This window comes from Tachysurus fulvidraco, chromosome 3, assembly GCF_022655615.1.
Source record: "Tachysurus fulvidraco isolate hzauxx_2018 chromosome 3, HZAU_PFXX_2.0, whole genome shotgun sequence".
In the NCBI taxonomy this organism is placed as follows: Eukaryota; Metazoa; Chordata; class Actinopteri; order Siluriformes; family Bagridae; genus Tachysurus; species Tachysurus fulvidraco.
In genome coordinates this window covers 9,152,009-9,176,269 of record NC_062520.1, presented here as the reverse complement: position 1 = coordinate 9,176,269, position 24,261 = coordinate 9,152,009, and the positions used below count along the sequence as shown (strand labels likewise).

General features: G+C 35.8%; 1 protein-coding gene across 8 annotated transcripts in view; it reads left to right on the top strand.

Annotated features, from left to right (window-relative positions):
- The window catches only part of LOC113644229 (piezo-type mechanosensitive ion channel component 2), a 128,448-nt gene that overhangs the window by 71,723 nt on the left and 32,464 nt on the right, over positions 1–24,261 (top strand). For 4 of the 8 annotated variants that reach the window (XM_047810778.1, XM_027148880.2, XM_047810776.1 and 1 more), the window contains 12 exons: positions 5,663–5,984; positions 6,250–6,490; positions 12,488–12,656; positions 12,927–13,064; positions 15,577–15,700; positions 16,684–16,832; positions 17,037–17,267; positions 18,937–19,051; positions 20,003–20,199; positions 20,337–20,485; positions 21,046–21,219; positions 22,756–22,982. In XM_047810778.1, the coding sequence (XP_047666734.1) occupies positions 5,663–5,984; positions 6,250–6,490; positions 12,488–12,656; positions 12,927–13,064; positions 15,577–15,700; positions 16,684–16,832; positions 17,037–17,267; positions 18,937–19,051; positions 20,003–20,199; positions 20,337–20,485; positions 21,046–21,219; positions 22,756–22,982 (2,236 nt within the window). The remainder of the gene's footprint in view (positions 1–5,662; positions 5,985–6,249; positions 6,491–12,487; positions 12,657–12,926; positions 13,065–15,576; positions 15,701–16,683; positions 16,833–17,036; positions 17,268–18,936; positions 19,052–20,002; positions 20,200–20,336; positions 20,486–21,045; positions 21,220–22,755; positions 22,983–24,261) is intronic. The other 4 variants (XM_047810782.1, XM_047810781.1, XM_047810780.1 and 1 more) reach the window with 3 other exon arrangements.

The window sequence follows — 24,261 nt, the reverse complement described above, 5'->3', positions numbered from 1 at the left end:
CTTTGTTTGTTTGTTTATCATTTTATGTTTAAAAAGTTCATTGTGCATGCAATGTAATGTGGCCCTCAGGTATTTCATAAGGTAAGTCATGAAATCATAATAATCATAATAATAAAGTACTAGCTATTTTTTCACTCTATTTAATTAGCTAGTTTGTACAGAAGTCCTAAGAGGCTATGCATTATTATATTTTGTTTTCACAACTCGATCTCGGTATAAGAATATGTTCTATATGCAGCAAAAGAGCTGAATGATTACATTTGCCTTTAGGGATTCAGGGATTCACTCACACTGAAACAGCTTTACGTCTGTCAGTGATTGACATTTATGATGGAGATTTCAGACACTAGCGTGCACATACACCAGAAACATTTGAAATACGCGAAATTTTTCTCATGATATAATTACATCATGAGAAAATTATGTCGGGTTTTGTTATGTCGATATCACAAGAAAATTCAATTGTGTTAACGAGAAAAAAAAAACTTTTGTTAATTTAATTCTCTCTTGTAAAAGAAAACATTTCACTTTAAGTAATCTGGTCCTCAAGATATGCAGTGTTTCTTATTATGATATCTTTTCTGATCACCTGCATAAACTGCTGTTGTGACCATTACATTACATTGTGACAGAATGACATTATTTAGGGAATGGTGTCATATTTATGTATTTGATATTGCTCTCTAATGCAGTTCCATTAGAAATTACATTGCATGTAATCACAGGCCAAAACATTTTGATCTACAGTATAGTGGGTATGTCAAGCTATCAGACAGTGGTGCTGAACTTGATACTTCTCTTTACTCGTGCGTCTATAACATGACAGTTTTATGTCTCAGATTAGAATTGCACATTACAGAGATAAACCTTTGTTGTAAAAGTGTTCACCTCATTGGTCAAATCTACTGCTGCCCAAGCAGCACACAAAGCCATAATTTTCCATAAAAATCCATTAATCCAGTTTTCCAAAAAGCCATAAAACACCTTAGGATGCGTGTGTTACTCAATTCTAAATACAGCTTGGTATGGTTAATATTTTTCGCACCCCTCATTTTATGTCAAATGTAAATTCACACTCTGTCTGGAAGCAGTATGAGGTATGTCAATTTAATGCTGAATAACTGGAACAGTGCACAATCAAGACATCTTGCCAGTGAAGTGGGTGCTGTATAAACTTGAGGGAATGTTGGTGAATGCAACATTAATCCTGGTACAATATTTATATAGCCACACTAAGCTACGTGTGCAGTGCGGCCACACTTCCTCATTTCCTCACCTCAGTGTGATTCACTGCCATTAACAATGAATGTGCATTCCAGTGTTCTACTCCTTCTGTGTTTGTGTAGGTGTGGAATTGAATGGTGTTTGTGTGTGTGTGTGTGTGTGTGTGTGTGTGTGTGTGTGTGTGTGTGTGTGTGTGTGTGTGTGTGTGTGTGTGTGTGTGTGTGTGAAAGAGAGAGAGAGAGAGAGAGAAAGAGAGAGAGAGAAAGACACTAGAAAGAAGACTACATCTTGAATGCATTAGCTGATGTGTTTTCAGTGGCAACGACAATGCTTAAATGACCATCTTTGGTTTACTCTTTGTCTTTCTCTACCTTCCTTCCACTCTTCCTCTCTGTGTCTATTGTCTCCTGTCTCTTTCATTCTCTGCCTTGTTTTCTTTCTATTTTTCTTATGTTAAGTTTATTCATGCTGTCAGAATGTCAGATGCCAAACTAGAGTGCTAAATCAGAAAAACTACTGACCATAAACAGACATGTGTAGCCATAAACACACCATTGTATACTATTTAAACTTTTACTCGCTGCTTCTTATTATGGGCTGTCCATTTATTAATCTCCTGACTGTGTGTCTATCGCTTGTGTTTATGTGTTTGGTCTGCTTGTGTAATTTAAGGGTGGCAATGAAGTGCAGTGTACTTGACCATCCCCCAACCCCCCCCCAACCCCAACAACCCCCCCAAAACAACAAACAAACAAACAAACAAACAAACAAATAAATAAATAAACACGACCAACCCCCTGGACAAGAGGTTTATGGATTGTGACACAGATACTTTAGCACCAAATCCCACTGTATGGCCTGTTGTGGACTGTACATACATGTTGCTTTGTATGTGTTTCTGTGTGTACAGCAGAAATTTCCAGTTCTACTGTTAACATTTTTTTATGTAAAATGGTTTCATTTTGTTAATGATTTGAATTTTGTTTGTTCACTTAATTTCAGCACCATGGAGAGCATGCCTAAATCCTGTTTAATTAGGTGTTTTCAATTAGGCAACAAATTAGGAGATCAGAAAAAATTTAATTTAAATTTAATAAATTTAATTTATGAAATTTATTTCTGAGGTTATCAAAGTGGTCTCACTCTTCACACAGTTATATTCATATAAAGGTTTGCCTTTAATTCTCATGTACACTCTGGTGCTGTTTTGAAGACAATAAGTTGTTGAATATATCATAGGGAACCTTTGAGAGAGATAGTGTGTTTGGTTTATTCAGTTAGATTGCCCAAAATATTCTTCAAATATTTAAGACAAGCCAGGAACACATATGAGTGTGCTTTCTGAAAGATTATAAAAAGATTCATATGAACGCAGCATTTGAACATTTGCTAGGTCATTTTATTGACTATCAGTGACAACCTGTTCTTAGACATTATAACTATTTTACATTTTTCAGGTGATATGCATTATTTATCAAATGGTCTCACCCTTTGCATGATTTAACATTTAAAGTTAGACAGATTTAAGTGCGCCTGTATGTGAAATAGACCAAAATTCAAATCCAATCGCATCATAGTTATTTGTTCACATATGTAGGAATTTCTCATATGTGAGGAAGTTTTAGTATGAGAGATGAACCTCCTTAGTCTTTCACACTGATGAATGGCATAGCTGATATCCCTCCAGACTCCACAAACATCACCACACTCACCAAATGCAACCCATTTAATCAGTTAGGATGTCTGAGTTTAAACAGATCATAGAGGGAATTCTTTTTGCCTTTTGCTTACCCATGTGAAAAAGGTTTGTTTGTACAACTGTACCTAGCACGATAATTCCTTCATGGTGCCTCACAGAGATTTCATTCACCACAGTGGTATGAAAAATATAGTAGGGTTAAACAAGCTGGGGATTTTTGACTGAATCTCCAAAATATATTTCTTTGGTTCACCTGAGCTTGGTCATTCAATCAGTGTTTGAACAGAAGAAAACTGTAATGCATTTAAAAAAGTAACTCTACCACAGTTACCAAAGAGCAAATGGTAAACTATTACGCACACCGCCTGAGAATGACATTCGGAGGAAATACTCCTAACAGCTTTCAAATTGAGCTCATATGTGAGTCAGCATCTTATATGCCGATCTTACTCTAATGAAGTTTGAAGAACTGTTTCCTTTTTTTTGAGGCTGGGGAACTTCAGAGGCCACGTTTTGCTGAATGATCGTGTGTGTGTGTGTGTGTGTGTGTGTGTGTGTGTGTGTGTGTGTGTGTGTGTGTGTGTGTGTGTGTGTGTGTGTACACATATGTATATGCGTTTGTTTGTGTTCAGAGCAAACTCGTTGAATTTTATGCAACCAGAGTTTACATCTCTGTCCCAAATAGAACATTAGTGTATGTCATATGCATTGTTTTTGTAACAGGACTCTAACTGTCTGAATTGAGTCACGTTGTGTTATAGCCTCTTGTGATTAAATCAGCTGTGCTTTGTACAACTGGAGTGGAGTCACTTTGGTATGCTGAAACCACTCAAGGAGATTAGATTTACCTTAGATTAGATTTAGCAGGTCCTGGGAAGTTTGCTTCTTTCTAGTTTAGCCTCTGCATAGTGTTACACATACTGACATTTTGTATTTGTGTATACGGCCATGTCCACACTAATCCGGATATATTTGAAAACGGAGTTTACGTCTAAAAACGCTCCGCATCCACATTATCATTTTCAAACGTTTTCCAAAAGTTGCTCATCCACACTGAAATGTATGAAAATGCTTACATCTCCCTACTGCACATGAGGAAAGCTTCGACCTTCGTCATTTCTGCTAGGTGTTTATGACAAAATGCGTCATAGTATTCAAAAGCCTCCGTTTTCACAGTCCACACTAAGACGCAAAGACGCTGTTTTCAAATTTATCCGCTTTGGAGAGCGTCTTCCAACAGCTACGTTTTCGTTGACTTAAAACGCCTTCTCAGTGTGGACGAAAGGCCAAAACGGAGAGAAAAATATATGTTTTCAAACAAATACGAATTAGTGTGGACATGGCCTAAAAGTCAATGTTCCCTTTTTTTATTTATTTATTTATTTATTTTAACAATAGACATTGTGACAAATCATCTTTAAAGAAATCTGTATGATTAACTGCTACACAGCACTTCTGTGTATGTTCAGATGTATTCAGTCTTGGATAAATATTACTTTAGAAGATATGTCCTTACAGTACCTGTAGGTCAAGTTGTAGTGTTCATAAGTGTACAGACGACAGTCTGTTCATCATTTGTCTGACTTTCAGAAGGCCTTTAGCCTCAGTCAAAATATATTAAAATGCTATTATAAAAAGTCAAAGTTTAGGAATACCATCAAGCTAAAAATGATGTTTGACACTCACTTATGTGTTTTGTTACTTTATTTTAAAGAGACCAAATAATTGTGTTAGCGATACAGTGATTTATTGTTTAATATATTGATTTGTTATCCTTTTTGTTTGGTGCAAGTTTTGTATACAAATTATACATTTCAGACAGAAGTGTTTAACTCCTGTCCTGAATGAGGTTCCTTGGGGACTGTTTGAAATTGTCTTTACTGTTAAAACACTTGATCCATCACCTGACTGACTAATTATTAAGCTCTTAGTAAGGTGGGACGAGGGGGGAAATGGATTTAAGAAGCCCTAATTTAAGTCATAATAAACAGACGCGACTTAATCAAGCACAGAGACCTTTATCCTGGTCCACTCTTGTACAGAGTGTGTAGCCTGGTATAACCTAATAAAACTATATGCAATGGCACATCATTTTTGAATGAAAACATAAATAATACTTCATCTTTTATCTACCAATCTACCAAAAACATAAACAATATTTGAATTATAAAATTTCTTCATCACATTGGCCTACTAATGTATAAAAGACAACAAGGTGTTTTTTTTTAAAAACAAACAACCAGCTCACTGTAAAACCTTCTAGTGTTTTATTACACTATATTGTATTACACAAAAAATGTATTCGAATAATAAATGTATCATGGGATGTATTAAATTATGACACAATGTAATAGTATATCCTATTTTGTTTTCTTCCAAAAAATGCTAAATATACATCTCCACACAGCAGAACTAAATGTTTATGCACAGCATTTCCAATACAAGTCCTTGTGTAAGATGCTACTATAAAAATGATTCCAGATCATGTTTGAGAATTCAATTCAGTATAATTTAATTTAGCACTGATTTGTTTATGTATAGTTCTTGTTTATGGTGTACTGGGTTTTAATATTATAGAGAGTACAGAGACTTGGAATAAATCTCGTTAAAATTACCTGATTTTATTATAGCTTATAAAGCAATATCATTTGTTTAAATATTACTCAAGGTACAGTCAAATATTTTGCATTATTAGTCAGTCAGAACTCTTATAAGCTCGTCTCTCTCCCATCTGTTTAGGAACAGGATGATGATGAAGAAGAGGAGGAGGAGACAGATGGGGAAGAGAAGGAGAAAGAAGAAAAGCTTGAGCCGGAGCCCGAGCTGCACCTCGAGGAAGACTTTGAGTTGGGTGATGAAGACTGTGAACCACCTGATGAGGATTTAGACGTCGGGCAGGAAGATCTGGAGGGGTTAGAGCCTGAGGAAGAGGAGGAGGAGAGCACGAAGATGAAGATCCTGCGGCAGATAGCAGAAGTGGCATCCAGACTAAAGGAAATCATTGGAAATCTGATTGCGACTGCAGGAAAAGTAGTTGTAACCATATTACTGGGCTTTACAGGTATATATAACTAGAAACCGCTTGCTGTATATCACTAAAAACAATTATTTCCCACTTAAACTAAATTCTGCTTCTGTAGCTTTATACACTTAGAAGTACTTAATACACTTATACATGTATTTTTCAAAATTCTTTCCATAAATATTGCCACACGCTCACTGAGCAATTTATTAGGAACACATGGGTTCATAATTATATCTTATAAAGTTTTTAATGTATATGTATTGACGCTTAAATCTTTACTGTGCTTTGTGTCACCCTGCAGGCATCATGTTACCCTCCCTCACCTCTGCCATGTACTTCTTTACCTTTCTGGGCCTGTGCACATGGTGGTCTTTCTGCCGCTCATTTGACACGCTGCTCTTTAGCTGCCTTTGTGTGCTGATGGCGATCTTCAGCGCAGGCCATCTCATCATCCTCTACCTCTACCAGTTCCAGTTCTTCCAGGAAGCTGTGCCTCCTGGAGATCGTTATGCCAGGTCAGACCACCGGCTGCATCCACTGAGGTTTTTCTTTTCTGGATTGCATTGTATTGCTGATTTATGTCACTGTTTTCTGGGATAAACTAGTATGTCCAAATTTGGCAAATTTTTGTGGATGGGTTAGGTATTGAATTGCAGAATGGTGCATTTGATGTCATTGTAGAAAGCAGACTGTTATATAGGTGGTGTAAAACAAGGTCCATAAAATGTCTAAAGGTTGATGGTCTGATTTTGGTCATGCTTGTTTTCTCAGTGTAAAGGCTTTTCAGCTGTGTGTTAACTCATTCAACATGAGGCCCTTTATGTGACCTGCCTTCATACTGTGACCAATGATTACAGCTTTTTACAAAAGGTGTGTGTGTGTTTGAGCGTATGTGTGGGTGTATAGTACAATCTGTTAGGATCAGTCTGATAGATTCATAGATAGCTTGAATGCACATGATGTTTGTGTGTGTCTGTGTGAGTTTGTGTGTGTGTGATATAGACTGATACAATAAATCTGATGGCTGTGTGTGTGTGTGTGTGTGTGTGTGTGTGTGTGTGTGTGTGTGTGTGTGTGTGTGTGTGTGTGTGTGTGTGTGTGTGTGTGTGTGTGTGTGTGTGTGAATTTATTTTATTTAATTCAGATGTGAAAATAGATTCCAAGTGAATGGTTTCAGGTGCTTAAACACAATTGGTTATCATACCATCATGTCCTGGAACAAAGCTCAACTCTGCGTATACACTTCAGCTGAGGCTCAAAGCTGCTGTGTCCTTGCTGCTGTGAGGCAGCAACATGAGGAAGCTGTCATGCCAAACACCATTTAATTCATACTAATTAATTAATACTAAAGTTTATACAATTTTTTCCTGTCCACCAAAATCCTTACTCCATATTCGATAAGATCACTTGTCAATTGATCACACTCCTTCTATACAATTCTATCTAGTAGATTAGATACTTGAGAATATTTTTAATGTAAATTAAACAATCCATTTTCTGCCTCCTGGTTGTCCAACAGCAGGATCCTACGCCCTCATTTCTGTTCCCTGGTTTCGATTCCCAGGCAGCGAGCGAACCTAGCCACTGAAGAGTTAAGTCTCAGTGCCGGTCCCATGCCCAGAAGATAAAATAGGAGGGTTGTGTCAGGAAGGGCATCCGGTGTAAAACCCGACCCCGGAACAGGGAGCAGCTGAAAAACCATAAACAACAACATGCAATAAATTTTCTCTTAACTCTGATCGACCAATTATCCTTTTTTTTAGTGCGTACAGAGTTAAAGGCTCCAGGAAGCATTTCGCACCAGTCTGCTGTCAGTAAATACCCTGCTGCTTGATTAAAGGCTGAATAAATCCTTTAAATCAGCCAGGTAGCAATGTGTTTGACAGCTGCACAAGGTAGAGCAGCATGCCATCTTTCATCTGTGAAATTCTTTGGCCTGGCTGAAACTGCTGAGACGTGAATCGGGAGAGAACTGGGTGTTGTTCTGTAACTGTACAGAGAATGTCTAGTGGAAAAACACTGAGTACCAAACATGGGAAGAGAATCTGAAAGGAATATTACAGCACTATTTTGTTGTTGTTGTTGTTGTTGTTGTTGTTGTTATTTGGGTTCTTTTTCAACCTAATCTCTATCCAGTGCACGTGTTGCATGTGTGATCACCATAAATAATCATTTTTATGACAGCAATGCAGCATATATTTGAACCTCGTAAACCAAGTAGAATTAAATAGTTCACTCAGGTCAAAATAGGAAAAAAAAATAAAAAGTTTCAATCGGTATAAACATAAGAATGATTTTGTCACTGGATGCTGTTGTGAGATTTTTTTGTCACTGGATGATGTTGTGAGTTTTTCTTATGGTATGGATATCCTTACACAGAATTTTAGTGACTAAAAACAGCATGTCAGAGTTCAGAAAAGGGTTTGATATCACCATATAGTTTTTTTTATATAATTTTTTTAAAAACCTTACTATGAATATATTACCCCTAGTAGGCTCGGTAGAAACAGAAATGCATATAAAGGCCTACAAATTTCTTAAAGTCTTACGTGTGCTCTCTATATACGAGCCATTAAGCGCCACTGCGGAGTGCGACATGTCAAAGAAATTCAATGCTGAACATGGACACAACAAAACAGGTCCAAATTATATAATTTGTCCTCAGGTAAACCAAGTTAGATCTTTTTTAATGGTTCTTTCATTGAAGAACTGTAAAAACTGTTCAACAAACTGCTCCTTTTTTTAATCTCACATATTGCGTTTACAATCCGTCTCTAATATATATATAATGCAAATTCTAATCAACAACCATTACAGTTTCACATAAAACATCCTCAAATGAGAAAGATGTGAAAGAAAATCATTATTTAAACATTACAGTAATTCAGTAATAATCAGTATTGGTTTGATACTACAGTATACAAAATCCATCCAAAAGTAGTCCCATCTCTGAAAGGACAATAGATGCAGATTTAGAGCTTCACTCACAGAAAGATTTGGCTGAAAAAGAATTAAAAAATGCATATTTTGAATAAACTTTGATTGACAGCCCCAACTGTTGCTGTTACACTTCCCCAACTAACAATTTCTGGTTACCAGAATGTTCTGGGAACATTTTGAGGACGTATTTCCAATGTTCTTAATCGGTTAAGGTTTATTTGTGGAAATATGAGAGTGAGTCAAATGAAAGCATTTATTAAAGATTTTTATAAATGTTATTGTTTATTCCAAAATATTTCACAAACATGTATCCTGTTTAAAAAAATAGTATAAAGTAGCAACATTTGGTGAATGTTCCTTATATAACCATAAGAGATTGTTGTGAAAGTTCCCAGAACCTTAAGAAAGAGTTACCAACAAAAAAGTTTGTTAAACGACAAAAGCTGAAGCACGTTCTAATATTAAAGAAACTCTCGGTGTTTGTAGGGTCACCTTGTCCTTCGAGTTTTTTCAGTCATGGGGCAGTGGTGGCTCAAGCCACAGCACTGCCAAGCGGCTGCTGTTGGGCCCTTGAGCAAGGCCCTTAACCCTCCATGCTCCAGGTGTACTGTATCATGGCTGTACCTGTGCTCTGACCCCGACCTTCAAAGTTTGGATATATGAAGAAAGAATTTTGCTGTGCTGTAATATATACAGTATGTTACAAGCAAAATGCCTCTATATTCTTCTCTATAGCAGGGCAAAAATAGACTAATTAAAGGTCTAATTGAAACAAGGTTCTGGTTCTTGTTGAGATGTAAGGGTTGTGTGCTGTTTACACAGTTGTGATTGTAAGTCTACCCCGAAAGACATTAAGAGTAGATTTTTATCTGCTTGATGCATATCTGACCTTTATATATACATCATACCTCTAGTACCTCAGTCCTTATCATAGAACCAGCAAGAAATGAAAGTCATTTCTCTGTCTACATTTCAGCCTGATTCCTGTATAGATGTGTATTATTCCATACAAAATGCTAAAATCTCACTCAGAAGCTCACACTAAGGGAAAGGGAAGTGGGAGCGACAGCCTGCGAAGGTCCAGGTGGTTCTCATTACGGCAGGATGCCTCTTGGCCTGTGCTGAAATTACACAGCTGGTTTCAGGGAATTCTTCACAAATCGCAGGAGAAAGAAAGACAGAAAGTGGGAGAGCAAAAAAAAGACAAAATGCTGTATCAAGTAGATGCAATTGTTCCAAATTAGGTCTTCATCAAAGTAAAGCCAATTGGTGGTTGAGTAGCATGGCGCAGGCCTGTACAGGGTGTGTGCAGCGTGATAGGAAGGATCCATCCCAGATCTGTTGTTTGTTTGAAGTCTTTTTTCATGTTGATTTGAGAGCTGTTAACCAAGATTACAAAATGTAGAATTACACAATGACCTAACAGCACAAATAAACACAGGCGTTTTAACCTCCGGGAAAAACTAAACCTCAATGTGTTAAACATTATCACTTCGTTCTCTCGGTCTAGCATAAAAGGCAGTGCCTGAAATTTTCCTTCACATTCAAAGGCTCAATAAAATGCAGATATTTTATGTGTGTGAGCTACAGAATGAGGTTTGAAATGCATTCAGAGAATTTGTGTGGTGAAAAGGGCTGAACAAAGAAAATAATGTGCATATAGAGGAAACCTTATTTCATAGAGACTGACGGTATGAAAATTTTATAATCAATTATATTTAATAGAAGGCCACCAGGTGAATGATTATTAAATAATATAATTGTTTTTCTTTTATTTAAAGAATTATTTTATTCTTTTATTTTTACAAATTAATCTACACCTCTATCTTATGCACCCTCAGTTATATATTACTAAGCTGTACCTTTAATTGTCACGGTACTGGTACTCAATATAAATTAGACTGTAATTACATTTCATGTTGAAGCTTTAAAGAGACACATTATGCACTTTTCTAAGTAAAGCATGCATACTGGGATCTGAAGTGGTGAAAAAAGAATGGCAAGAGGGTTCAAGGAAGCAAACTTGACCATGCACTCTTACACATCATACAGGCACTAGACAATAATGTTTTGTCTAGGAGATTGCGTATGCCAAAGAAGAAGGATAGTGCATTCCTTCAAATATATTACGCTGCACTTTTTACAAGAGCAGCAGTTTAAAAAATTGTATTTCGTATTTGGTTGACTTCATGAGTCTTAACAAAAGCATGTGTTAGGCTTCATCCTTCTGGTTGGTAGTTGTAGTAGGACAAGAGAATTTGGGCTGCTAGGATGGAATTAGTCAAGAATAAATTAGGGAGAAAATGGAAAAGGTGTAAAAGGTGTACTCTTTAGAGCACCACTACAGCAAGAGATGGATTAGTATAGTACCCTTTTTTTCACGCAATCTGAAATAGATAAAGCTGAAATAACAAAAAGCTTTACAAAGCACTCAAGCTTCCAGATTTCCAGCATTTAGCAAATTCCCTTATAAAGAGAGACTTACAACAGTGCTTTACAGTCTCAATCAAAAACACATCCTTATGCTAAAACAAATAAGTCATGGTGTCAGTATACCATCAAGTTGAGATGTTCGAGAGCAGTTAATACAAAAACAGTACAAATCAGTGTTGGGGTTTTTTTCCCAAATGTGCATTCGTTTCAGATTAATCCAAAATGCAGTAATGAGCCACTGAGGGCAGAAAAATAGCAATTTTGTAAACCACCATGTTAGAAGTAACGACGGGCCTTTGTAGTGGAGCACACAAAAACATGTCCCTAACAAATGGCATTAATTATTGCCACTTTTGGTCTCTGTGGAAGACTTTTTTATATCTAACATAGAAATGGGTTTCAACAACAAGCTGGAGCAACATCCTAAAAATCCCACAATACCACAATCAGACTTGGTACCTTATCCTTTCCTTGTTAGTATGTGTTTTAAATGAAATAAAGAGATTTTATTTCTCTGCGTCTACAAATGATTATATCATGATGGCAGCATGGACTCCAACGATGTCCGTTTGCTTTGGAAGATCCAAAAAGGCTTTGCTTTATTTGTATTCCATATCATACGAAATGAACTCAAATCCAAAAGCTATAACGAATATATCATTTGAGAAGCACAAGTTTAAGCTTTATTTTCCATTGTGGGTTTTTTAAGTTATTACCATAGTCAAAAGTGACAAGATGAAAACATTTCTGGTTATTTAAAATGCGGGTTAACAACTGAAAACGAACGACAGATGGAAAGCTCGCTCGTATTGTTCTCTTTGGCTGCTCTTTTGCCTCCTTCTTTTATTTCTATCCTCTTAAACAGGAGGTTGTTGGTTTTGATTTGCTCCTCAGGCACTCTATTGCAAGAACAAAAAAGAAACTGCGATAGAAGAATTGTGTCTCTGTATATTGAAGAGAAGCAGCTGTGGATTTGCAGCTGAGAGACTAAAAACACAGAGCTGTAGAGGAAGTCTCAGTAATGATTTCTTGTAAAATGTTTTAAGAAATTAATTTGAACAAGTGTTGAATTACACAAAGTTTTGTCTATACGTTGAACTGTTCCCAAAAATGCATGATTGTGATATTTAACCAACAGCTCCGTACCATTTTCTTCTCTGTTTCAGTCTGTTTGGTATTTCTCCAGTGGTGCTGAGTGACTGCTCCTACACCTGGATGTTTAAAGTCAACCCTGAGCTTGATTGGCACCACTTTGTCAATCCCATCATGCTCCTGGTGCTGTACTACACGCTGGCCACACTTGTCCGCCTTTGGCTGCAGGAACCAGTGAACTCGGTCAGTCTCCAGACAAGCTGTCTGATCCTAAGGGTTCGGTTTAGTCACTCAGTTTGGAAAATAGCAATGAATTGATGCAGTAACAGTAAAGTGATTAACAATCCTGTAAATCGTTACTCAAACATCATTTTCTGTTTCTGATCATTTGTTTTCATTTCTTGACTTCTATTACTTTGTAATTGAGATTCCCTAACTCATTTGCAATTATGGTTTTAATCTTATTTACAGTAGCTACTGTATAATGATCCATGATCCATATTGCTTATCCAGCAGATAAAAAAGAAAGAGGGAGAAGCTAAAGTGACAGAGGAGAATGAGCAGTTTCCTGTAAGCACTGAGGTCCATCAGACAGCAGAGAAAAAGAGAGAGATGTGGAGGATGGCACGCTATCTCCCAGATGAAAGAAAGGTAGAATGGATATTTCCTATTTCCTATGACAGAAACACTTTAAATAGTAACATGCACACATCTCTTACAACAATTAAAATGATTTCATGGTTAATTGCACAAAAGCTGTTTTGCCAGCAATGGCCAATCATGGACAGTGACTGTTCCATATACAAAATATAAATCAGGGAACGAATGGTGGTCACTCACTCAGAATCACAGGAGACCCAAGTAAGATCAGACGGTTTATTATATCACATTAATCTGCAGAGATATTGTGATATAGGGCATAGGTGTGCATATATAATATCATTTAAAAGTCTGTTGATTTAAAAACTTGAACAATGAGCACATCTGATTCATTATTATTATTATTATTATTATTATTATTATTATTATTATTATTATTATTTTTTTATCTGAGTAGTGTAGTGACAGTAGGTCAGACATGGGACTGTGGTAGCCTAGTGGGTAAGGTATTGGACTACAGTTAAAATCCCAGGTCCACCAAGCTGCCACTGCTGGGCCCCTGAGAAAGGCCCTTAACCCTCAATTACTCAGTTGTATAAAATGAGCTGAAAATGTAAGTCACTCTGGATAAAGTTGTCTGCCAAATACTGTCAGTAAGTTAATGTGGTAGATAAGCAGTCTAAAGCTTTAAAAACAAACAGAATAAATTGGGTCAGATAATGGACCAAGTAATGGAGTGGCAGAATCAAAACCAGGTTCTGGTGAGTTCAGGTTTTCTCCCTTGGTTTAGTGAGTAATCTTACATATGAATTTACAGTAAGTGTAAAAAGATTTAGGTTGATGTTATCCCAAGTCTGTAACCTAGTGAATTAGTGTAAATTTATTATTAGGGACTTTAAAGCTCTGCATAAGGATGTCTGCCAAATGCAGTAAATGTTAAATGTAAAAATAAGCTACATGGCTTTTATTATTCACACAGTGCAGTGCATAATGAACAATAGATTAAATAAGAAACAAAACAATTCTAAAATATAGAAAAAAAATTTAATTAAATTAAGTAATTAAATATAACAAACCTATTGTAAGATGGAGATTAAAGTTCTAGTGCTGTAAAAAAAAAAAGGCAACAGAAAATTATAGAGGACAGAATTTAGTTCACAGACTTGTTGTGTAAATTAACTGAAAAACTTAAAAATATTAACTATATATTTAAATCTCTGGTAATATTTACTGTATGTGTATATATTGGCAATATATCTATATCTCTATATCTATAATATCTACAGTATGTAGAAATTTTATTATTATTTTTATTATTATGTTAGTATCATGTAGGGCTGGGCGATAAAACGATAACGATATGTATCGCGATAGACACGAGATCGAAATCAATAAAAAATATCTTTTATCTTTAAAAGATAATTTAATCTTTTATTTACACTTCCCTCGTTGCTGCGGCTCATTTTCTGCTTATCAGTCGCCGGTTACTGATAAGCAGAAAATGAGCCACAGCGAACGAGGAAATTGTAAATAAAAGAGGAAAAAGTCAGCTTGCCAGTATGGCAGTTTTTTGGATATTATAAGTCTGACCGTAGTCACACCAATGTTGTCTGCAAATTATGCTATAGCACTAAACTTGCACTAAATTCTTAGGTTTTTTTATGTTTATATTTAACACTTTGCACCATTTTATTACAATTATTAAGCATTTCTTACATTTTCTTTCATTTTGCACCTTGACATTTAATGTTACTTAAATGTAATTATGACTTTAGACTTGTGTTTACATTTTAATTATTTGAGTTTTCCTGGTTGGTGACATTTCTGTCTTAACAACTGAGGGGATTATGATCAAAGGAAGGTTAAATTTAAAATAAAAATGTTTAGATGTAATATAATTTTCTCCTGGTAATTATTTTAAATGGGTCATAAAAAAGATCAATAATTATCGATATCGACTGATATGAAACACTGATATCGTGATACAGTTTTCAGCCAAATCACTAAGCCCTAGTATCATGAAAAGTGTGCTCTAAAAGAGACTGGGTTTTCCATCCAGAGTGTATTCTCGCTTCTTTCCCAGTGACCTCAGGATGAGTATCATCTGTGTCCTTGACCAGGATAAAGTGGTTACTGAAGATAAATAACTGATTGAATCATGATGATGTCTGACAGTTTATGGGATTATATTGTTCACTATAAGTACCACAGTGAACTCCTAAATTGAATATAAATTACTAACCATAAAACACAGCTATCAAACATACAGTAGTTCATTGTGAAACCTCTGCAAACTTATGATTTTTTTTCTAAATAATATTGTTGTTCCTGGGATTTAAAAAGATACATTTAAAGTGGTATCTTTTTTTCATAAATTAGATTTTAAAGTATTAGTTTTGCTTGCTTTATGATGCACCATAACAAAATTGAACAAATCGTTTAAATATAGACAAGCTATGGGCCTGTTAGTAATATGGGCCTATATATAGTGTGTATTATGTTGCAAAAATGATGTCTTTTTCAGCTGGTGAAATGCATTAATGGATATTGAATTGTCTCTCAGGTATTGATTGTGACATCCAATGGAGGCCCCATGGATCTAATGACTCTGTCACGGGAGCACAGGCCAGTTTCTGCAGAACTCTACTCCACCCCTAAATACAAAAGTCATGATGAGTCGGACAAAGGTTAGTCGTTCCTTTACAGTGGACAAAGCTATAGAAAACAATTTCATGTATATATTTGTTCCTTGGGGGGGCACGGTGGCTTAGTGGTTGGCACGTTTGCCTCACGCCTCCAGGGTTGGGGGTTCGATTCTCGCCTCCGCCCTGTGTGTGTGGAGTTTGCATGTTCTCCCCGTGCCTCGGGGGTTTCCTCCGGGTACTCCGGTTTCCTCCCCCGATCCAAAGACATGCATGGTAGGTTGATTGGCATCTTTGGAAAATTGTCTGTAGTGTGTGAGTGTGTGAGTGAATGAGAGTGTGTGTGAGCTCTGCGATGGGTTGGCATTCCGTCCAGGGTGTATCCTGCCTTGATGCCCGATGACGTCTGAGATAGGCACAGGCTCCCCGTGACCCGAGAATAAGTTCGGATAAGCGGTAGAAAATTAATGAATGAATGAATTTGTACCTTGGCAGGATATAGCAGTATGTAGAGAATAAAATCCAATGACAGTGTGATGCCCTTACTAACCCACTGGTTAGAATTTTTATATCACAGCATGTCCAGAAATGTTGGACTATTACTATTAGATCGAGAGATTAAAATATGTGGAGCATTATACATCCAAATTTCAGTAGAAGTTGTTATCGTAGAAACTTGGAACGTATTAGAACGAGAGCATTTATATAAACCTTGCGTACACTATCATTAGAGCTGCTGTTGGAGAAAAGTAATCAACATTTTCTGACCAATCAGACTTGAGAATTCAACTTGGTATGAGTTAACTTTAAAATTTGCAACTATTGTGGACGTCATTCTTTTAAATGATACCACGGCTACTTACTGTAATAAGTGAGTGATTAGATGTTAAAATATATTATTGGTAAATAATTATATTTTTATTAAGGCTTTAATGGTTTTTGGAACTTTATTTCAATTATATCCCTCTGATACCTCTCATATGCAAATAGTCTGTGTGACACAAATTGTGATTGTATTGTGATTACAGAGAGAATACACACCAGTGTGTACGAGATCAGCCCTGTACTTTCAGGAGTCCCAGGTTTTCCTGAGAGGACCATCCAAGTGAATGCAGTGGTCAAGATCTTTCGCTTTGTTATGAAACAGAGCTACATTTGTGCCCTCATCGCGATGATGGTGAGTGTTCGGCTTTTAAGCTGAAGATGGAGTCAAGTGTGTCTCCCTTTTTGTTCTAAATGTAGCAAACACACAGGCAAAGGCACATAAGCTACAAAATAAGCCAGCTTTTAGTATAGAGTTATGTCTAAACACAAAAAAAACTCCTGCTCCAACATGCAGCGTCCAGTGTGATTAAACCATTCAAGCTTCTCTTCCTCATAGGCATGGAGTATCACATATGTGAGCTGGCTGACGTTCGTCTTCCTCATCTGGTCATGCACTTTGTGGATGGTTCGAGACAGGAGAAAGTATGCCATGATTACGTCTCCCTTTATGGTGTTTTATGGGGACCTGCTGATTGTTCTGCAGTATATCTGGAGCTTCCAGACGCTGCAGCCAGTGCCAGGCCTTTTCCTCAAGAAGGAGGTGCCCTTTCGGGAACTGGGCTCCAAGGTAGGAAGCGTCACAGGAGAGCGGGTGTGTGTTTATTTGTCTGTGTCTGAATCTAGTTACTTTGAATGGATTAACATATATTTAGCTTAAATTAAATTTAGACTATGGTCCTGTTACACGAAATGGACTTTATTTTTTGTTTGTATGTGTCTAAAATTTGCTTTATTCAAATGGTACTGGATCTAAGAGGCTATTAAATGTGTTTGCAAACTATTGGCTACCAATTTAACTTTGTCAGCAAAATACTAATAGTGTGCAAGAGTTTTATAAATTATCATTAATATGTATGGTTTGAGAAAGCTGAACAAATTTAATGAAAACTTTACCAGATTTATATATATATATATATATATATATATATATATATATATATATATATATATATATATATATATATATATATATTTTTTTTTTTATTTTTTTTTAATAAAAAGTGTTATTCAGCTTTGTGCAAATGTTGTTTTACAAAATTTTATAGAAAACTGTGTCACACAATTACTACACAATTCAATGATGTTTTGAAGCAGGTATGTGATTTAGACATAATGTTGGCAGAACAAACTGAAGCTTGAGACAAATGCAGACACCTAAAATAGCAACTAGGTTTTAAGTGACAAAAAAAAAGAACATACATCCAGAAAAGGATGAATTGGTTACTCAAGATGAATGAATGTGTCTTAATGACAGTGTCAATACATGATTTCTGTACTGTGTACCTCACAGTATGTCAAAATTGAATTTTTATCCAGAAGGCAATTATTAACACTCTGTAAAACAAACTCTTATGCAGTACATACAGTAAGACAGCCTGTATATGATAATATAAGCACAGAGACAGTGGCATTCTAATCACCTCTGTGTTAAATATGCTCATGGATGTGATTACTCGTACATCCATGCATCCATGTAAGGTGTATTAATGTCCTGATGGCAGCAATAAGGGTTTGCGAGGTAACATGTCACAGTGTATTAAGTAACTAATTTTAAATACCTAACAATCTGCTGATCAGAAAAGAATCCAGAACTCCTATGTCATGAATTTTATACAAATGTTAACCATAATAAATAAACTTTTCCGTATTGCTTTGAAAGTTTCTCAATTCTTCTAGTTCATAGAACAAAATTGCTAACATTCTCTACAGAGAACAAAACATGAAGAAACAGAGTGTCAGTTCGTTCAAATCATCACACACACACACACACACACACACACACACACACACACACACACACACACACACACACACACACACACACACAAAAGTCCTAGCCACATAAAGTGTAACATGTGCAACCTAATGCAACAGTGCGAGACAAGGACAGAGCAAACTGTATTATAAAGTACATTGTGCATTGTAAACATATACAAACTTATGTAGTAGCAGCAGTTAAATGGGGTATTGAAATGTGTTGCAATGTAGTGTGCAAAAACAGCAATGTATATTTTGTTATAGCAATTGTTATAGCTCACATCCTGATCATACTAATCATTCTTGACATTTTATAAAAGGACAGCATGTGTGAAATATTTCACATATTCATTGATATTATTCAAGTCAGCATCTCTGACAACAAAACATTATCAAAAACATTATTGATTATCATAAAAATTTATATTAAAAAAAAAACAAACAAGAAAGTCTAAAAAAAGATTTTTATGTGTATTTAGATCCTGTGTCTTCTGAGTTTCTGGCTATTGCTAAGACAAGCTTTGACAGAAAGGAGCGAGAGACAGAAAGATGACACACAGCTGTCTGATATCAGGGTGGAGGACACTTCAAAAGGTGAAACCTTTTTCTCTTGATTAAACTCCCAGTGACATTCATGTATATTTTGTAGGTATATATGTATATAATCCATTTTGATTTCCTATAGACCAACCTTACATCTGTCATCATTCAGTATTTGGTCAATGTTAGCAAAAACTGGAGGATCGCGATCAATCAATCAACCAATCAACCAATCAATAAATCAATAAATAAACAAATAAACAAATAAAAAGGTGGATTCCATAACATTCCTAAACATGACATTTCTAAATGTATAGATAACAGCATTAGTTAAATGGAGTAATTTAAGGTTTTTATTTAAACTGGAATGTTTATATGTACAAGATAAGTGAATTTTTTTTAGAATACATTCAATTATATTTATACTTTATTCTTGATCTTTACAGGATAGTTGTATCGTATGTAATTTTTATGTGAAAGACCGTAAATGAAAGAAAAAAAAACGTCATGCATTAGCGTGATGCTATATTTACTTTTTATGTATTTTAATAAATATTCTTTAGTTTATAAGACAATTAAGCTCAGTTCTTTTTTTAAAAGAAAAAGTATTCTGTCTTTTATTATTTTGTTAGTTTGATTCCTGCCTTCACACTGTGTGCATGGAGATGTGCATTGTAGTCTGATTGGCATCTCTAAATAGTCTGTAGTGTGTAAATTTGTGTGTGAGTACATGCAGTTGTGCCCTGTGGTGGGTTGGCATGTCGTTTAGTGCCCTGAGATCTCTTGGATAGGCTCCAGGTTCACTGTTACCCTGTGTAGGATTAGCAGTATAGAAAACTAATGGATGGATGATTTGGCTCAAAGTTTCAGAGATATATGTGTATCTTTGTGCGTGCGTGTGTGTGTGTGTGTGTGTGTGTGTGTGTGTGTGTGTGTGTGTGTGTGTGTGTGTGTGTGTGTGTGTGTGTGTGTGTGTGTGTGTGTGTGTGTGTGCTCTCATTACAGAGAAATATATGGATGGAGAAGTTGAGGGACAGAGAGAGATGATGGATGTGTTGGGCAGTACACTCATGGCCATGTTGAATAAGTACTGGATCTACATCTGTGGAGGAATGTTCTTTTTCGTAAGCTTCGAGGGACGCATTGTCATGTACAAGATCATCTATATGATGTTGTTCCTCTTTTGTGTAGCACTCTATCAGGTGGGTCAGTAATATATGTCTACTCAGTAATTTCTCCATTATTAAGATCGCTGTATAGGCAGGTGTATAGGTTTAAAACACTTTTTGATAAAAGTTTCTTTAAAAACTTGTATACCATTGTATACTGTTTTCTGCAGCTGAACTATGAGAGGTGGAGATGGATGCTGAAGTACTTCTGGATGTCAGTAGTGGTGTACACCATGCTTGTGCTTATCCTCATCTACACATTTCAGTTTGAGTCCTCTTTACACGTCTGGTCCAATATGACTGGATTAAGCAAAGAGAAGTGAGTATAAATGCATGGCAGGACGATATAAACATATGCATAGACATGTCTGTGTACATTTGGATTGCCATTGACAGAGTGAAGATGTTGGCTGAACATAGAGGTATGTAGTGTGTGGTGGCCTGGGAATTCCTTCACATGCTCATATTTTGTGTTTGTGTTTGCGCATGTAGATCTGAAAACAACGCACATTTCAGAATCGACTTTCATTTAAAATCTAGTTAACTCCAAAAGGGAGAAAATCTCAAGAATTTCTTACAGTTCAACTGAAAGACACCCTGCTTATTTCTATGTTTCTACATTTTTACATGCAACAGCTTTTTATTTATTTATATATTTTATTTTTTTGAAAAAGACATTACGATAAACAAATTAAAAAAATTTAAAGTGAAGGCTAAAATTGAAAAGTGAGGTCTAACACTTTGTCTGCATAATCTTATTAATCTCTCTCTCTCTCTCTCTCTCTCTCTCATTCTCTCACTCTCTCTCTCTCTCACACTCTCTCTCTTGCTCTCGCTCTCTCATTCTCTTTCTCTTTCTGTGTGTGTGTGTGTGTGTAGGCTGGAAGATCTAGGCCTGGAGAGGTTCTCTGTTCCAGCTCTCTTCACACGAATCTTCATCCCCACCTCTTTCTTGCTGGTGTGTATTCTCCATCTGCATTACTTCCACGAACGCTTCTTGCAGCTCACCGACATCAAGGCAGTCGTGGACAAGCAGAAAAGCACCATTTCTAGGTGAGCCCTGCTAGAAAACAAGCTCAAACCTAAATTATTTCCCCACCTACATTTAACACATGCTTTATTAGGAACACATGTACACCTGCACATTCATGTAGCTATCTAATCAGCCAATCAGCACAATGCATAAAATGGAAATTGGAAAAAAGTGTGATCTTAGTGACAGTGATTGTAGCATGGATGTTGGTGCCAGATGGGTTTGAGTTTTTCAGAAACTGCTGATCTCCTGGAAATTTTACACACCGCATTTTCTAGAGTTTAAACAGAATGGTCCGAAAAACAAAAAACATTCAGTTTGTGACCTTGCTGATTAGATAATCTAATTCATGTTCAGGTGTTCCTATTAAAGTGGCAGTCTCTATATGTATACGTTGCTCAGGATTTTTGCTTTTTTTATTTAAGAAATGAGTTACATTCAAAACTGTAGCAATGATTTACCATCCAGCAGCATTCTAAATATGATAGCATGTGTCATGTTTTTTGTGAATGTGGATGCATGGATACGTATGTTTATAATAATATGTAAGTATTTTTAAGAAATTTCTTCACCTTTATGGGTGTTGATTTGATTTAAGGTGAGTAAAGAAGAACAAAAATGAATGTTGTACAAAGGTTTCTTACTAATACTGAGATTTGTTGTAAAATCAACTCTGGCTTGTTCACTAAAGATCTAAACCTATTCAATTTAATTCAATTCTGAATAATATCCTTTCTAAAAATTATATAAATTCTGAAAATTGTGTATTGATTTGGAGGTTGTTGTCCTCAGAGACCATATGGTATTGGTAACTTCTATTTGAACACAACTGGAGCTGGCACTATCACCGGATGCCTCAGGATGGGTAGAAAAAGAGAAGAAAGTGGAGAGGAATTAGCGTAGCTGCTGTTCGAACTAAATAATAATGTGTATCTACTGGAGCACACGATTGTAAGATGTATTATGCGCAAGCCTAGATAATGCGATATGTCTTTAATCTACATTTAAACTGAGAAAGTGTGTCTGAGTCCCGAGCTCTGTCAGGAAGTTTAGGAGTTTAGGAGCTAAATACGAAAAACGCTCTACGCCTTGGATATCCTTGGAACTACCAGAAGTCCTGAGTTTTGTGATCTCAGAGATCATAAAGGATTGTAGCATGTTAGAAGACTAGTTAGATAAGTGCAAGCGAAACCATTTAGAGCTTTGTACGTAACTAGTTAGAAACTTCAATTCAATTCAGGACAACCACCTAGTAATGCATTACATTAGTCCAGTCTGGAGGTCATGAATGCATGAACTAGCTTCTCAGCATCAGATAAAGATAGGATGTTTATTAGCTTTCTAAGGTGGAAGAAGGCTGTTTGTGTAATATGGGTGATATGATTTTAAAGACAAGTTGCTGTCTAATATAACACTCAGATCTTTCACTGTTGAGCTAGAAGTAACAGTAAATCCCTCTAAATGAAAGTTGAAATGTAAAATTGTAAACCTACGTCAAATGTATTTAAAGCTCCTTTGCCTTTGTTTTTTATGCCTATTGACCTTTTCTTTTTCAGACTTGTGCACCTTGATGGCAGTTTGGCAGATTTATCAATGATAAAACCTGAATTTAACCCCTCTGAAAAAGATGAAGAAATTGGGGAGAAAGTGGATCTTGACATTAAGGCTGAGGATGACATTAAGATAAGAGAAGAAAAAGACGAAGAGATATGCGACGTGTTTTGCAAGACAGCGAGTTTCTCCTGTCACATACTATCAGAACCAGAGCCTGGTCATGGAGACGGTAACTTTTACACTACACACTCTGTAAATTATAGCCTTAGCATTTTTATATGATATTACCCTTCTATACATGCTAACTGAAATATGTCTCAGTGGATCTTGTGGTTTGGAGGCCGACTTGGGGTTTAACTGAAGAATAATGGTCAGTCATCAGGCAATAAAGCAGAATCATTTACATTTCATATTCAATAGGGTCAAGAATTTATTGACTATTGACTGAAATGCAGAAGAGAATTGTTCATCAGAAGGACAGAAAATCACAATTTCTCATTTGCACTCAGTATATAACTTTAAAAACCTTTTACTTTACTTCCAGTCACTCTCACTCCATTCCTTTCAGTCAAAATCCACACATGAGCAGTGATTCTGTACACTCAGTATGATAACTGTAACATTCACTGACATTATTAAACACTATTAACCCTTTGGTATTGTTCGAGTCAAATCGACCTGAAACATTATCGGGGTCTCAAAAGCACTGCAGAAATAATTATAAAATAAAAATACTTGAAAGTTCTTTACACATAATATCTTTATCTCAATCTCAAACAATATAGTTAGCAAATGTGATTAAAGTTTGTAATTACTAGATCACACTTAACAATGAAAGTGTCGTTTGTTTTTAGGATTATGTTATAATTCGGTAGCAAAATATACTATAATAAAGACCTTTGTGACATAAATCTAGAAAAACACTGAAATGGAACAATTTTCCAATTACTCTTTATTATTTTAAACAGATTTTTTTAAATACAGGCGATGAACAACTACAGAAGCATGCAGTCACTGGCTGTGAATCACAGCTCTCAAAAATACATCTACAGATGTGGATGATTTACAAGAAATGCAAAACACTTTTAGTCAAAATATAACAGTTTAGCTTAATCTGAACTCCACACAAAGGGTTAATTAACATGAACAAACTTATTAACTTCAATGTTAATGCATAAAAAGTTAAATAGGTATTAAACACTTATGCTTTTTAATAATAAACCAAACCAGACAAATGTAATCAGCATCTTTATTAACTTATGGTCATGCTGCTATGTTCATACAATTTAAAATTTAGTTCAGCTTATAATGAACATGTTTTCAAAAGATTTTTAACTGATTCTGAAGCATTTTACAGTATTTTCATTTGGAGAACAAAGTGAAGTAAATCACGTAGTAATTCATTTGTTTGCAATTTTAAGTTTTGAGTTTTATTTTAAATGTTATTATTGATTAAATATTACTGAATTTACGTTGTGTTCTATTCCTTGGAATGGAACAGAATTATC